The sequence below is a fragment of the Sphaerodactylus townsendi genome, linkage group LG03, assembly GCF_021028975.2.
Source record: "Sphaerodactylus townsendi isolate TG3544 linkage group LG03, MPM_Stown_v2.3, whole genome shotgun sequence".
Lineage (NCBI taxonomy): Eukaryota > Metazoa > Chordata > Lepidosauria > Squamata > Sphaerodactylidae > Sphaerodactylus > Sphaerodactylus townsendi.
This window is the reverse complement of record NC_059427.1, coordinates 68335272-68349080: the sequence shown is the minus strand read 5'-3', so window position 1 is coordinate 68349080 and position 13809 is coordinate 68335272. Positions and strand designations below refer to the sequence as shown.

Here is a 13809-nt window from a genome sequence, read left to right as displayed (position 1 = left end):
CCCCCAGCAGCTTGTTGTCCAGTGTGTTTTCCTTAGATGAGGACACTGTCTATGCCGGCGGCTCTTATTAGAGGGGGGGTTGCCTCATTGGTTATACAGGTGTAGAAGGTCCAACTATGACAGCTGGCCCAGCCTCCTCCCCGCCTCCCCACAACTCTGGAGAAAGCAAGACTAGAGACCCTCCTGGATCTCAGCTACCTCACAAACTTAGGGAGCGGGCTTTAGATGGCTCTTATGTGGATATCTTTTCCCTCCTGAAGCCTGATGGGTTCCATGGGGCTACAGGAAAATCTTCTGCCAAGGTACCCAGAAAGAAGTGGGCAGAGTGCACCTTTGATAACTGGATGCAGAGTTATGGACAGTATCAGGCTTAATCTCCGGCGCCTACCCCAACAGAGGTTGGCATCTCACGACTCATATGTGTAGTGTCTTACAGGCCTGATCCATAGAAGGGTTAGTGCTGCCATTAATTATGATGAAGGCTTTAGGAAAAGTGCATCCCATGACCAAACTGTGCGCTGGGACCTCATCCATGACCAGGTCTGGATGGTCATGATTCATCCATACGCCAAGCCTCAGGGTGGCCCCTTAAAACATCACTTTCCTATTAAAAGGGATGGGTCTCAGCTTGTCTGTTGGGAATTTAACCAAGGGAAGTGGCAGTGGTGCAGATTTGAGCATGTTTGTGAGTCATGCTTTGGACCGCACCCCAAGTTTTCATGTGGGAAGATGGGTAGCCAGCAGCTGTTTCTAACAGCCTGACCCACCAACCCGCAGGGGGGGGTGGAGGGATGGGGGGTCAGGCACCTCCACCTCCTGTTAGTTCTCTAACTCAGCCAAGATTGGGGAAGCTAGCTGCCATCCCATTCAGCTTGGCTCTCTGGTGCCCCTGCTTCAGGTTTATCTCAACAGAGCAGCTGCAAAATACTTGCTAAAGAGCTTTACAGAGGGTTTTAGGATCCTCTATGAAGGGGCCTGGGTGGCCACAGATTGCAGCAACCTAAAAGCTGCCCGGGACCTGCCCCATGTAGTTGCCTCTAAAACTGAGAAAGAATGCAGGGCTAGCCAGGTTACTGGTCCTTTCCTGAACCCCCCCCCCCCCTCCAGAATCTGAGGGTCTCTCCACTGGAGGCAGTCCCCAGGGAAGCTCCCGGGGAGTACCACCTCATTCATCATCTATCCTACCCTAAGGGTTCCTCTGTTAGTGATGCCCTTGACTGTGACCTATGCTCTGTGTGCTATGCATCCCTGGACCATGCTGTGTCCGTTATTCATGCTGCAGCCCCGGGGCCCTCTTTCCGCCTTCTGCCCATCCATCCATGCTGCTCTCTCTGCAGGCCTATTACATTAGTCATACTGAGGTGGAGTCCTGTCAAGTCAAACTGTCAGAGTATTATCTGCTCCACCCAGTTCAAATTAAAGCTGTTCTGGGCAGTCTTTTTCCTTGGCCTTCTTCAGTGCTTTTTCTTGCAGTGAATTGGTGCCCACATCTTGGGATTACCATAGTGGCAGGACTCTCATGTTGTCAGACCTATGGGTGGGTGGCTTTGAGATGAGCATCCGACTTCACCAGTCCAAGACAGATCAGTATGTGCAGGGGACCACAGGAGTCCTTGGGACTTCCCTCTCAGGATTGCCCTGAGCAGTCAGAGATACAGCTGACTACCTTTCTGTCTGGCCAACGACCCAGGGTCCCTTCCTTATACATTCTGATGGCACGTGCTTATCGCACTTCCAATTTACCAGCATCCTTTGGACTTGTTTGGGCCACATGGGGCTCCATGCATCAGAAGTTTGGCCCCACTCCTTTCATTATCCCAGTGCTGCTACCATTTTGCAGCACACCTGGGATTGCCTGAGAGAGCTAGATCCGCTTTCCCATTGAGAACACTAGCACCCCTGGCGCCCGCAAAGGATATGTATTTGCCCCAGCTTGAGAACTAAGAAGTTGAAGAGATCATCTTTCAGTCCCTTTCAGGTCATTGCAGGAGTATTGGGATTGTTGGCTACAGCATTATCTATTGGGTTACCAAGTATGCCTTGTCTTCTGGTTGGGGAAGAGACCTTGGCCTCGCCAGCCACACAACCATGTTTTGGATGGGACAGAGAGGAATGTGTTAAGAGCCTTATATAATACCGCACGCGGCAATTTACCAAGGGAACAGGATGCTGGCTATAATCCACTGGAGACGGAACGGTGGGTGAACTTCGGCGAGGAGTGGGTTTTGACAGCTGAATTAAGTATGGCATTAAACTTCAACATTTTAAAGCTTTTTTTAAAAAAATGCCTTTCTTTAAAAAAATTGGAAGGTTTTCTGTAATCAGATTTCGTCAAAATGTATAACTACACCTCCTTTTTTGTGCCTCATTCCACTGTGCTGCTCTTGTGCATAAGTGCTTAGATTGAGTGTGTGATCAAGGATATTCCAGCAAAATTTCAATGTGCAAACGTTTTTTGACCCAAAAGATAAAGAACCATAAATAGGCATGGTAACGGCAGTTTGAGACTAAGGTTCGGGTTTGCTAGGCAACAGGGTTTGCACGGCGACTGTTGTAGTTAGGGCGTATTATGAACATTTCAAAATCTATTGGCCAAGAAACACAAGCACTTCTAAATAAATGAGAAACTTCTATTTCCCTTGTAGATTTCATTTCCACAAAATCATTTGCATCTGCTCCACGTTTTTAACATCTTTCTTGCAATCACTAGAGAGGGAGACTTACTTTTTTGAAGAGTGGTTGTTGTCAATGAGACACATATGGTTGATAAATGCTCCTGCATGTTACTATGATATATGGTTCCTGGAACCAGGAATAACTTCTAACAATTCAGCATTCCCTATTTCTGGAAAGAACTGAAGTGTTAAAAATCTTTCTTTGATTAAGTATTCTATAAGTACTTAAGAGCAAATATTTAACACCATTACCATTCCAGATCCCATGTTTTCGACAATATATTTCATGCCTCATGCAGCAGTGCAGTTATTAGATTTTAGTCAATAACCAAAGTACAGAACCATGTCCAAACATAACAATCTAGGAGAGACAAATTAAGAAACAAATTTAAAAAGTTAGGAAAGCAGTATTATTTTTATTTACTCAAGTGGCACCAACTTATAGTTAAACCTGCATTAAACAAAGAAAGAGACATATTGGGGACAGCTCTACCTGTCAGACTTGTACATATATATGTCAGTTTGTCTCTCTATCTTTGTCTTCATCTCTTCCTCATACATAACACAGAGAATGGGAAGCCATGAGAAATACAAACCAAATTCAAAACTTGGAGATGATGGTGTATGACAGATTTGTAAGTCTGAAGCCTTTATATCCTTTGACATCCATAGTGCTATTTTTAATCACCAAGACAGAGGACTGAGTCACAACATTAAGAAAGGGCAATGTGAGTCCCACAGTATCCAAGTAAGAATGCTGTGACTTTGCTAAGTGTCATGTAGTAGCACAGGAAAAGAAGTTCCTATTAAGCCTTAAGCCTTCGCTTCAGGCACATTATTAGTATTCAGGTTTCTAAAACCATTACTTCTATTTCTCTTAGCTTCTACTTGTGTTAGCGAGCCTCCAAGCTAAGTATCATAACCAAGATCAAAGAGCAATTGTGCTGCTCACCCTGTCACTAGCTAAAGCCAATCCCTCTGTTGAGTGTTAGGCTCAACAGAGACCTATGCTTGGCTTATTACCAGCATCTCAACACAACAGCATATAGAGATGCCCCTATAGATTCCCATAACCTGATCAATTAGGAGAAGTATGTACACCTACAAGACATGAACTTGTCTTAGAAAAGTCTAGCTAGAGTAGGGTGAGGAGCTCCAGTCTTTATATGATTAATACTCTAGAAGAAGCAGTCAGTCATGGAAATACCTCCAATGAAAGTTGCTTTGAAGGCCACTAAGCAGAAACCTGTAGGACTTGAAGCTTATCCCAAGTGATTATTCAAACTGGAGGCTCCTATCTTCCATCTAACCAAGGTTGAAGTTTGCAGGGCAGCATATGAGAGCGTTCTGGAGTCCCAAAAGAACACATGTGGATATTATTATGTATGGGAATATTAAGACAGCTGGCCACATTCCTGGCCTGCTTCCAGGAATTTGGAAAAACACTATCTTTGTCATGATTGGAAATAACTGTCTTGATAAAAATGAACTTTCCCCCTAGAATAATATTTTAACCATCATTTACCCTATGAGTTCATAACACATAGCAGAAGATTTTTCAGACTTTTATGTTAACAAATAAACTGCCAATTATATCAGTAAATTATCATATAAAAACAGGCCTGATGGATATCTACATTAATGAACATCTACATTTACTGTAATAGTAGGCGCAAACTAAATAAAACAATAACAACAGTTGATTATTTTTAGCAGATGCTATAAAGTAAAATGATACAACTTAAAAGTGAACATTTGCCATCTATAAATAGCACATTATCAACATGGAATAAATTTAAAAAGCATTGTAGTCCTTATTCTTCCCATTCAATATATATTATTATGAAGAATTATTTATTATAAAGATTTGGAAATATTAGAGATTGGCATGAGCCTAATTTCCTACTTCAGTATCTCAAATTGAGAGATAAAGTGAATCTGCCATACAGATTTGTATTCCTCCTACTGCTGCAAACCAGCAACTGTTCCTCCACACTGTTCCGAAGTTAGGTTGTCTGCCAATCACCCATAAGCAGCATTTCAAGAATTTTGGACTATTGGGTGGGGGGGGGGGGGCAAGGAAATTGCATTTCACTAATGGAAATCTTTCAGTCCATGTTTCTGTGAGATCCAAGTCAACATCAGAGAATGCAGCCAAGTTTGATAAAACAACTTTTAAAGTAGAATCTTATGCTATGGGATCTTTAACCAAGTTGCTGTACTATATGAATGACAGAAAAGTCTATGAAAAGATACTTTGATTTATTGTTGGAATTATAAATCAATGGGTGTTATTCAACCAGATGTATTGTTATCTTTGATGTGATGTAATCAGTGTGAATTATGCTTAATAATAACAAGTTTAATAAAAACAAAATTCATGTGAATGAGGAATCCATTTCAACAGTTACCTACCTTATGATATTACAAATTAGCAATTATATGTGTCCTACAACATGGATATAAAATAAAATATTTTAAAATGAATCATGTTAATAACAACCCATTCTTTTTAAAGCTAAAGATCTTTAAGATTTTTTTAAAATGGCATTTCATGTTTATGTGTACATTTTTTAAAAAAGTATTGCTTGCAAAGATTTCTTGCAATAATAAAAGTTTGATTTAAGGAATAATTAATGTCTCCAAGACCTGGAAATAGTAGCAGAAGAACTGTTATGATAGAAAGCAAATTTTGGGCCCCATCTAAAGAGTGGGGCGAATCCACTTGTGGGAATGTCATACAGCTGTACAAGCAGATTTGACCTCCCTGGGGTACTTGCTGTAGCAGAGGTATTTTCCACCGGAGCACAGATGCTATGGCCCTCCTCTGCATTGGAATGTGTCACTGAATGCTGTGCCAGCATTTCAGGGCCTCTGCTGCCACCAGCATAGTGGCAGCAGGCCAGGAATGTGGCCAGAGGAACAGTCAATGTAAGTTGGTTCCCTCCCTGCCTTTGCCAGTGTTATGCTAGTGGCCTCTACTTTAGACTTAAGCCACCCAAAAGGTGGTGTGAGACCTATGAGGCCCATAGAGGCTTCACGGCAGCAGGGAGGCTTTCTTTCTTTGTGAGCCTTCTCATACCACTGGGAAGCCTCTACAGGAGGGGCAGGGCAGTGCCAAATCAGTGCCGTAGCCTGCCACCTCAGTTTGGATGGAGCTGTTTGTCAAAACCTGAAATGCCTAAAACAAAAGAAATTTAGCCTGGAAAATTGTGACGTATTTTGAAAGAACCATAGAGCAGGATAAACTTGATCAATGGCAATTTTAATGCTGAATATTAACAATAAATAACAGCATATGTCACGTTAGGGATTCACCAACTAAACCCTGAATTTATTCAAGTTATTTAGCATTCTCATCAACCAACTACACTTTGCAAAGTCCTCATGTCCCCAGCATAGTTGCCATTGTCCTCTGCACCAGACATCAGATGTTCTAGTTTGAAGTTAATTCCCAAACTTGTTAGGTCAGAATCAAATCAGGATGATGGCATTTAGACAAAGGGGATTTAACACTGCAAGCCTAAAAAAAGTTATATCTAAGTTCCTGCTGTATATTTAGTCATGAGATGCCTCTAGGGAGCTACCATTTGCCCCAGTGCGGAAACCGATGTATACTGGTGGCTACAAGTAAGTTTCCCCAAGTCATTTCAAGCCAGAGAACCTGCATGCCATAGTCCCAATCTGAATTGGGCCCCTGCACACAGTTGAATAAAGTTCCAAGCATGGAACTCCCAGAGGTTATCTGGTCAATAGGCACTGTGGGTACATGAGGTATTTACAACTTGTAGTTAGGCCCTCTGTGAAGAATCCCCCACACACGCACACACACTTAAGGTTTGAATTAAACATTTTCACCATTTTCACCAATTTTTTCCTGTGGGCAGGAGAAAGGAGGCAGTTGGTTCAACAGTTTTCCAGTCTTACCTCAGCCACATTTTTAGAAATACTAATAGATGTGGCAAGAGACAAAGGGATGAGTCAAGTTCCCCTTGGCCCTCCAAAAAGGCATCAGAGATTTGGAGGTTCTAAAACACTAGAAAGGACTTCTGGAAGAAAACTCTTGGAGACTTCAGGAAAAGCTTCTTTGACCCAGATGACCTGGTCAGCGGCTGAAGAAAGTGAATAAAACGTCTAGGAGCAAGAAGGCAGGTTACTCTTTTGGTGGGTCTGACAAAGCTCTCATCTGAAGTCTGGGGGCGGCAGCCGTTTTGACCATGTCCTGTCTCAAGGAGCTCCAGAAAACTTCCAAGCAATGGAAACTCTGTAGAGATCAATGTATTGTCGAAGGCTTTCACGGCCAGAATCACTTGGGTGCTGGTTTCCAGGCTGTATGGCCATGTTCTAGCAACATTCTCTCCTGACGTTTCACCTGCATCTGTGGCTGGCATCTTCAGAGGATCCTGAAAGTGCCAGCCACAAGCTCTGGCCATACAGCTTCACGACCATACAACAAGCTGCTCCAAATCTGTAGAGATCTATAACATCCTAAGTTCAAGACTCTATCCTATATTCTAACACCTTATAGGGACAGAAAAAGGAACAGAATAATTTCTTTCAGATCCCCTGCTCACTCTGGTGTTGTGCTACAAGTATGCTTGTACACATTTTCTTTTTCATTAATACCACATAGACCTCCACCACCTTGGACATGCTATTTTCAAAAGGGAGCACCAGGAGGATGAAATCAGGCAGTTGGCAAGGGGCTATTCCTCCAGAGGTGTACCAGACAGTAAATCATTCCTGTGGTGCTCAGGAGTGGGAAAGCAGATGACACTGAGGCAAAGCCTCAGAGTTTGACAGGGAAGCTGGGGGATCCTGTCCTTCCCAATTCCTGCTATGGTCAGGTAATAGCAGCAGTTACCCAAGAGCCATGGTGGTGAACCTATGGCCCTCCAGATGTTCATGGACTACAATTCCCATCAGCTCCTGCCAGCATGGCCAATTGGCTATGCTGGCAGGGGCTGATGGGAATTGTAGTCCATGAACATCTGGAGGGCCACTGGTTCATTACCACTGCCCAAGAGAAAGGGAGAGACAGGCCCTTTCAGGAGGAGTTAGGGACACCTGGGAGAGATTAGGGGTGGAATAGGGGTTGCAAGTCAGAGCAGGTCTGTTCCGCCACACCCTCAAACTCATAGATTAATATACTGGCATCAGTCTGAATCCAACAAAGTGCCAGATTTTATGAGAACATTCATGTCCCAATAACATGCAATTATGAAGTAATAGCACATCCAAAGAGAAGGGGGAAGAGCTCACAAATCTCTAAAGGCTAAATAACAAGTATGCTAGCCTATCATGTCTGGGTTTACCTCAATTATGAAAACCACCCTCAACAAAGGAATGTTGTTTTTTATTGTTGTTGTTGTTGTTGTTTGTTGTTGTAGATGTTAATTAAATTTAATAGATCACCCTACCCCTGAAGGGTTTTTATACAAGATACTGAGATGTCACCAAGGCTGGAAACCCCATAATGTCTGATAGTCCCTGAAATTGTTTCTTTGCCTTAAACTTGCTGTATGAAAGACATAAATGCAGGAATGGATGTTTTCCAACTGCCTTGGTGACTATCACAGAACATACAGAAGGTGATGATCTACCAGATATGCAGGACACAAACATCTTAATTGCTTTGTAGATCCTATAGAAGCTGATTGCAATAGAAAAGCAAATCCAGAATTGCCACTACATTGTGAACTTGTACAGTCAAAAAGAGCCAGGAATCCACAATAATAAATGCTCTCTATTTCCATGGATGTAGGCAGCTTTACCCAGGAGTACTGTCTCTCAAGGGCAGCAGACAGAAAGCTAGAAAGACAGAAAACTTACCCCTTTCAGCTGCTGAACTCCCCCAAATATCCTCATCACTCCATCAATCTCTTGCTCCAGTCTTCTGGCCCAATACTGCATCCTGCAACAGAGGGAATGAAGGGCACAAAATGAGTCAGATAAGAAAATGCATGAGGAGAGATGGTTACAAATCAATACCCAGAGCTTAGCTGGTGCACACTCCTTTTGATGCTCCAGCTGAGGGCATTGTACTAAGCATGCCTGACTTCTAAGAAATACTGCTGTGATTATAAGCTTATCAGATTACCAACTTTTTATATTTTACATTTATACAAACAAGAAAAATTAAGGTGAAAACATAAACTGCAAAGAGTTTACTTTCTCCTGCACTAAAAAAAAAAAACCCTTATCAGAGAACTGGAGGGATTGTTCGAGATTTTCTGTTCTTTGACTCTATTATCAACCCAAAGGGAGACAGCATCCAAGAAATCAGAAAGCAATTGAAACTAATGGCCCAATCTATATTTGGGGGGTGGGAGGGTGCATCTTCCCATGGAGGCAGTGAAGGGATGCATCCACAGATTTGCCCTGCCCAGGGCACTTACTTGGTGGAGGGCCGAACACACCAGTGGGTGGCTGCCCGATGCAGTGCTGAGTGACACTCGCATGGCAGAAGCATTCTCAGTGGTGGAACCAATGTTAGTAGGTTTCCACCCTGGGTCTATGGGGAAATGCGTGGTGGTTCAGGCCTTTGACTTATGCTACCCTTTCAGGTGAAGTAAGTCCTATGGAGGGTTTTCTAGTGGTAGGGAGGTTTTTGGGCCAGTGGAAAGCTTCCTGGAGGCAACCATGAAACCCAGAAAAGATTCAGTTCCAAATCAAATCAAGCCTGAACTGTCCCAAGAAGCTAAAATTACTAAACTGGGACTATCATACTTTGGTCATATGAGAAGGTCAAGAGTCACTGGAAAATAATGCTAGGAAAAGTTGAAGGCAGCAGATCTTTACTGGAAAAAAGGCACATGGAGTATGATCCTGGTGAAATTCTCAGATCTCTCAGAGACTTTTAATATACTTGGTCATGATATTCTGTTGAACCAGATGACTGAAGAGTCAAACTATTCTGAATGGGGTCACATGCTCCCTAGAGGAGTAAAACTGCATTTTGAGGGTATTATTAAATCTAAGCGTGCTGATAAAAGCACAGATTTCTTCCACAGTACATAATAGAATTCACCAGTTTGGGCTGATATGCCATCAACAGCCCGTCTTGAAAAGAAGGATTTGGCCACAGCTATCCATGCTCTCATCACATTCTCACTTAGTCCAACAGAGAGCACCTTGTATTAATCTAATTTAAATGTGGTGTAAATGGTGCTGCCTTTGAAAACAGCCAAGAATCTTTAGTTAATTCAAACTGAAGCAGCCATATTGCTGACTGGCATTAATTACAGAGGCTATATTATAGCAGTCTTGCAACAACAGCCCTGGATGCCTATTCACTTTTGAGCTTACTCCGGAGTGCTTGTTGCTACCTTTAATTCACTAGACAACTTGGGATCAGGATTTCCAAAGGACCATCTACTCTTATACAAGCCAACTCATAAAATAAGCTCTGTCTTCTTCCATTACAGGGGGGTGAGATGACCAATAACATGAAAATTGTCTTTTTAAATTGTGACACACCAATTCTGGAATGCCATCCCCGTAACAGTTCACTTTGTGGGAAACTTATTAAGATTTCAACACTAAATCAAGACTTTTTAAATTAAGTATGTTGCCTCTCCAGATGTATTTGAGGTTCCTTGCAAAAAACCCCCAAGAATTTTGAGTTAGTATTTTCTTTCTACCGGTAGATTTTTAGATGTTTATTTTTGTTTTAATTTTATGTGTCTCTGTACATTTTGTAAGCTACCTGTAGACCTTGCAATAGATGAAGAATATGGGATATACATTTTAAATACAAATGAAATACAAATTAATCAAAAATTTCACTAAAATGTATTTTACAAGCAACCTACAGATAACCTTTTTGCCATTTAATACATGAGAGTACAGAGGGATACAGATACATAAGAAGGAATATACCAATGCTACATCTCTTCAAGATGTGGGGAAACAAGACCTCTTAAACAGTTGCACTCATCATCATAATCAAATTCATCATGCTAAGTAGCATATCGGACAACAAGTGTTCTCCAGCATTTCCAATCTTGGACAAGCGTTTTAGCCTCTTCCCATGCAATATTCAGTGCATTCAGGTCTTGCTCGAATGTTCTCCTCCAGGAGTTTTGGGGGCGTTCTCACTGTCATTTGGCATCAGGGGGTATCCACCTCACTGCCATCTTTGGGATCTGACCATTCTCCATTTGAAGGATGTGGCCAGCCAGTTGAAGTTTTCTGTGTGCAACGATGGCTTGGAGTTTGCACATGCTGCTCCTTCGGAGTCTTCATTAGTGATATGGTCATAATATCAGATCTTCAGAATTTGGTGAAGGCACTTTTGTAGGAAGATGTCGAGCCTGTTGTTGATACTTGTTGATGCCCTCCAGATCTCGCTAGCATAAACGGCTGTCGGGATCACAATGGAGGTGAATAGGTGGAGTTTGGTGTTTAGGGCAATGGTTGGTGAGCACCAGATCTTGTTCATTCTCCAAAAAATGGCTGCAGCCTTCCCAATGCAGCATTTGACATTTGTCTCTGCATCTCCATTCTGGGAGATCACACTGTCCAAGTAGGTGAATCTCTCTACTTTCTTTAGCTGCTGTGATCCAATGATGACTCCCTGTGTTCAGGCTGTGGAGCTAGCATACATGATCTTTGACTTATCAGTGCTTATCCTGAGGCCAATTTTGCCCACTTCTCTATCCAGGTCGGTTGTTGCATGCTGGAGCTTTGGCTCATCTTCCTCAAGCAGAACAATGTCATCAACAAAATCCAAGTCACCAAGGCAGTCTTGGTCAGGCCGGTGTATGCCATTGCCAGGGCATGTTCCTGCTCTCCACAAGATGTAGTCAAGGGCAACAAGGAAGAGAAGTGGAGACAGAATGCAGCCTTGTCTGCAGAGGTGGAGCTACCAGGGGAAATGGGGGGTGCATGTGCCTGGGGGGTAGAAAATCACTTCCTCGCCCTGCCCCCCATGGTGCCCCCTGCCCCCCAACAGCACCCCCCACACACATTTACCTTTGATAAACAGTGCAGGTGGAGAAGCAGTCAGTTCCCTTCAGGCTGAAAACGTCCTGGTGGGAATTACATTTCCCATGAGATGTTGGGGTTCACAAGGTCTCATGGGAAGTATACTTCCCACCAGGCCATTTTCGGCCTGAAGGGAACTGGCTGCTTCTTCAGCCTGCACTGTTTATGGAAGGTAAGAGTGTGGGGGGAGTGGCGATGGGGAGGAGGGGGTGCCGTGGAGTGGCCCGCCTCAGAGAGTGGGGGCAGAAAACACAGAGTGCACACTGGACGCAATCTGGTCCAGCTATACCTCTGCTTGTCTGACCCCAGTGGTGATTTCAAGGAAGTTTGTGCAGCCATTATCTGTCTTGATGCAACAACTGGATGGTAGGTACAAGTCTTTGTAGATGGTGATGAAGGCTACTGGTATTCCATACAAATGTGGGATCTGCCAAAGGGACTTTTGGTGAATGCTGTCAAAAGCTTTCGTGAAGTTGATGAAGTTGATGGCCAGTGGGTATCGAGATTCAATGCATTGCTCTATGTTGTTTTGGAGGGTGAATATTTGTTTACTGCAGGACCTTCTACTGCGAAATCCAGCTTGTTCCTCTCTCAGGTGTTGGTCAAGGGCACTCTGCAATTGCCAGAGTAGGATCATGCAGAATGTTTTCCCAGAGACCGAGAGCAGTGTGATGCCCCACCAATTGGTACATTTGGAGATATTGCCCTTCTTGGGGAACTTGACTTTGGCACCTCTTCGCCAATCTTCTGGGACTGCTCCCCTTTGCCAGTTGTTGTCAGCGCTTCTGCCATTGCCTGCCCACCATATTTCAGGATATTTGTGGGTATTTCATCCAACCCAGCTGCCTTGTTATTCTTGAGAATCTTGATCGCAGTCTTTACTTCTTCAATGGTAATCTCACCAGTTCTCACTTGGAGTGGCATCTTCTGAATCAAAGTCATATATGGTGGTCGGGTCTGGTTGATTGAGGGTTTCTCAGAAGTGTTCAATTCACCTTTTGTTCTGTTCATCTTGGGCGGTTAGGAGCTCTCCATTCTAGTCCCTATTTGGGCCATTAGAGCTGTTCAATCAAACAGTCTGTCCATGGCAAGGTGAGGTCAGACCTGGGATCTTCCCAGCCTAGCCAAGCTTTTGCAGCTTTCTAAAGGCCTTTCTGTTCTGCCCCAATCTTTCCTGTCTTTTTGGCAGCTTTTCTTAACAAGTTGCTCAAGCTCTGTATACCTTCAGCTTCTTCTTTTTTTCATTTCAACTGCTCCTTTAGCCTGCTCCCATTTTAGTTTTATGGCCTTTTTTCGTCAATCAGCTTCCATATTCGATCTTGGATCTACTGTTCCTTCTGTCGCCCTCAGCATTTCCCAATAGTGTTTTGGGCACATTCTGTAATCGTGTCCCTAAGGCTACTCCAGAGGTCTTCTATGTCTGCCATTTCTCTGAGAAGGTTTGCTACCTATGTAGTTCCAGGGCAAAAGGGAAAGCCATGGCAGGGTCCTTGAGCTTCTGGCCAGTGAATGGTTTCTTTGGTATGGACTTTCTTATGTTTTGGAGCTTGACCTTGATTTATGCTCTGACTAGATAATGGTCTGATCCAACATCTGCCTTTCTGTAGACCTTTGCATCACACATTGCTGACCTCTGCTTCTGGCTGATACAGATGAAGTTGATTTCATTAAAAGTTTGTCCATCTGGTGACTGGCAAGTCTTCTTGTGGATCCTCTGATGTTGGAAATAAGTGTTCCCCATGCATTGTGTTCACAGAATGACAGCAGTCACTCACCATTGTCGCTGAGCAGAGGATGTGTGGGCTCCAATCACATTCTCGAATCCTTGTCAGCTGCCACCTAATTGGGCATTGAAATCACCAATCAGGAGCTTTATGTCATGATTTGGGATGTTAGCAAAGATATCTTGGAGCTGTTCATAAAATTAATTATTTAGTGCATCATCTGTGCTGTCTGTTAGTACATAAGCCTGTACAACAGTTGCTTTGGCATGTCCATGAGCAAAATGGGCTGTGATGATCCGGTTGTTGATGGGTTGCCAACCAATGAGTGTTTTTTCAGCTTGTGTGATCAGGATAAGGCAGACCACACATTCATGACCATCTTTGTGAACTGCATACAAGATGGTCTTGCCATTGCTATTGAT

At 43.3% G+C, this 13809-nt stretch overlaps 1 protein-coding gene across 3 annotated transcripts in view; it reads right to left on the bottom strand.

The window, feature by feature from the left end:
* Window positions 1-13809, bottom strand: part of CACNA2D2 (calcium voltage-gated channel auxiliary subunit alpha2delta 2) — a 719552-nt gene that overhangs the window by 662603 nt on the left and 43140 nt on the right. For all 3 annotated transcript variants that reach the window (XM_048488253.1, XM_048488254.1, XM_048488255.1), the window contains exon 2: window positions 8508-8589. In XM_048488253.1, the coding sequence (XP_048344210.1) occupies window positions 8508-8589 (82 nt within the window). The remainder of the gene's footprint in view (window positions 1-8507; window positions 8590-13809) is intronic.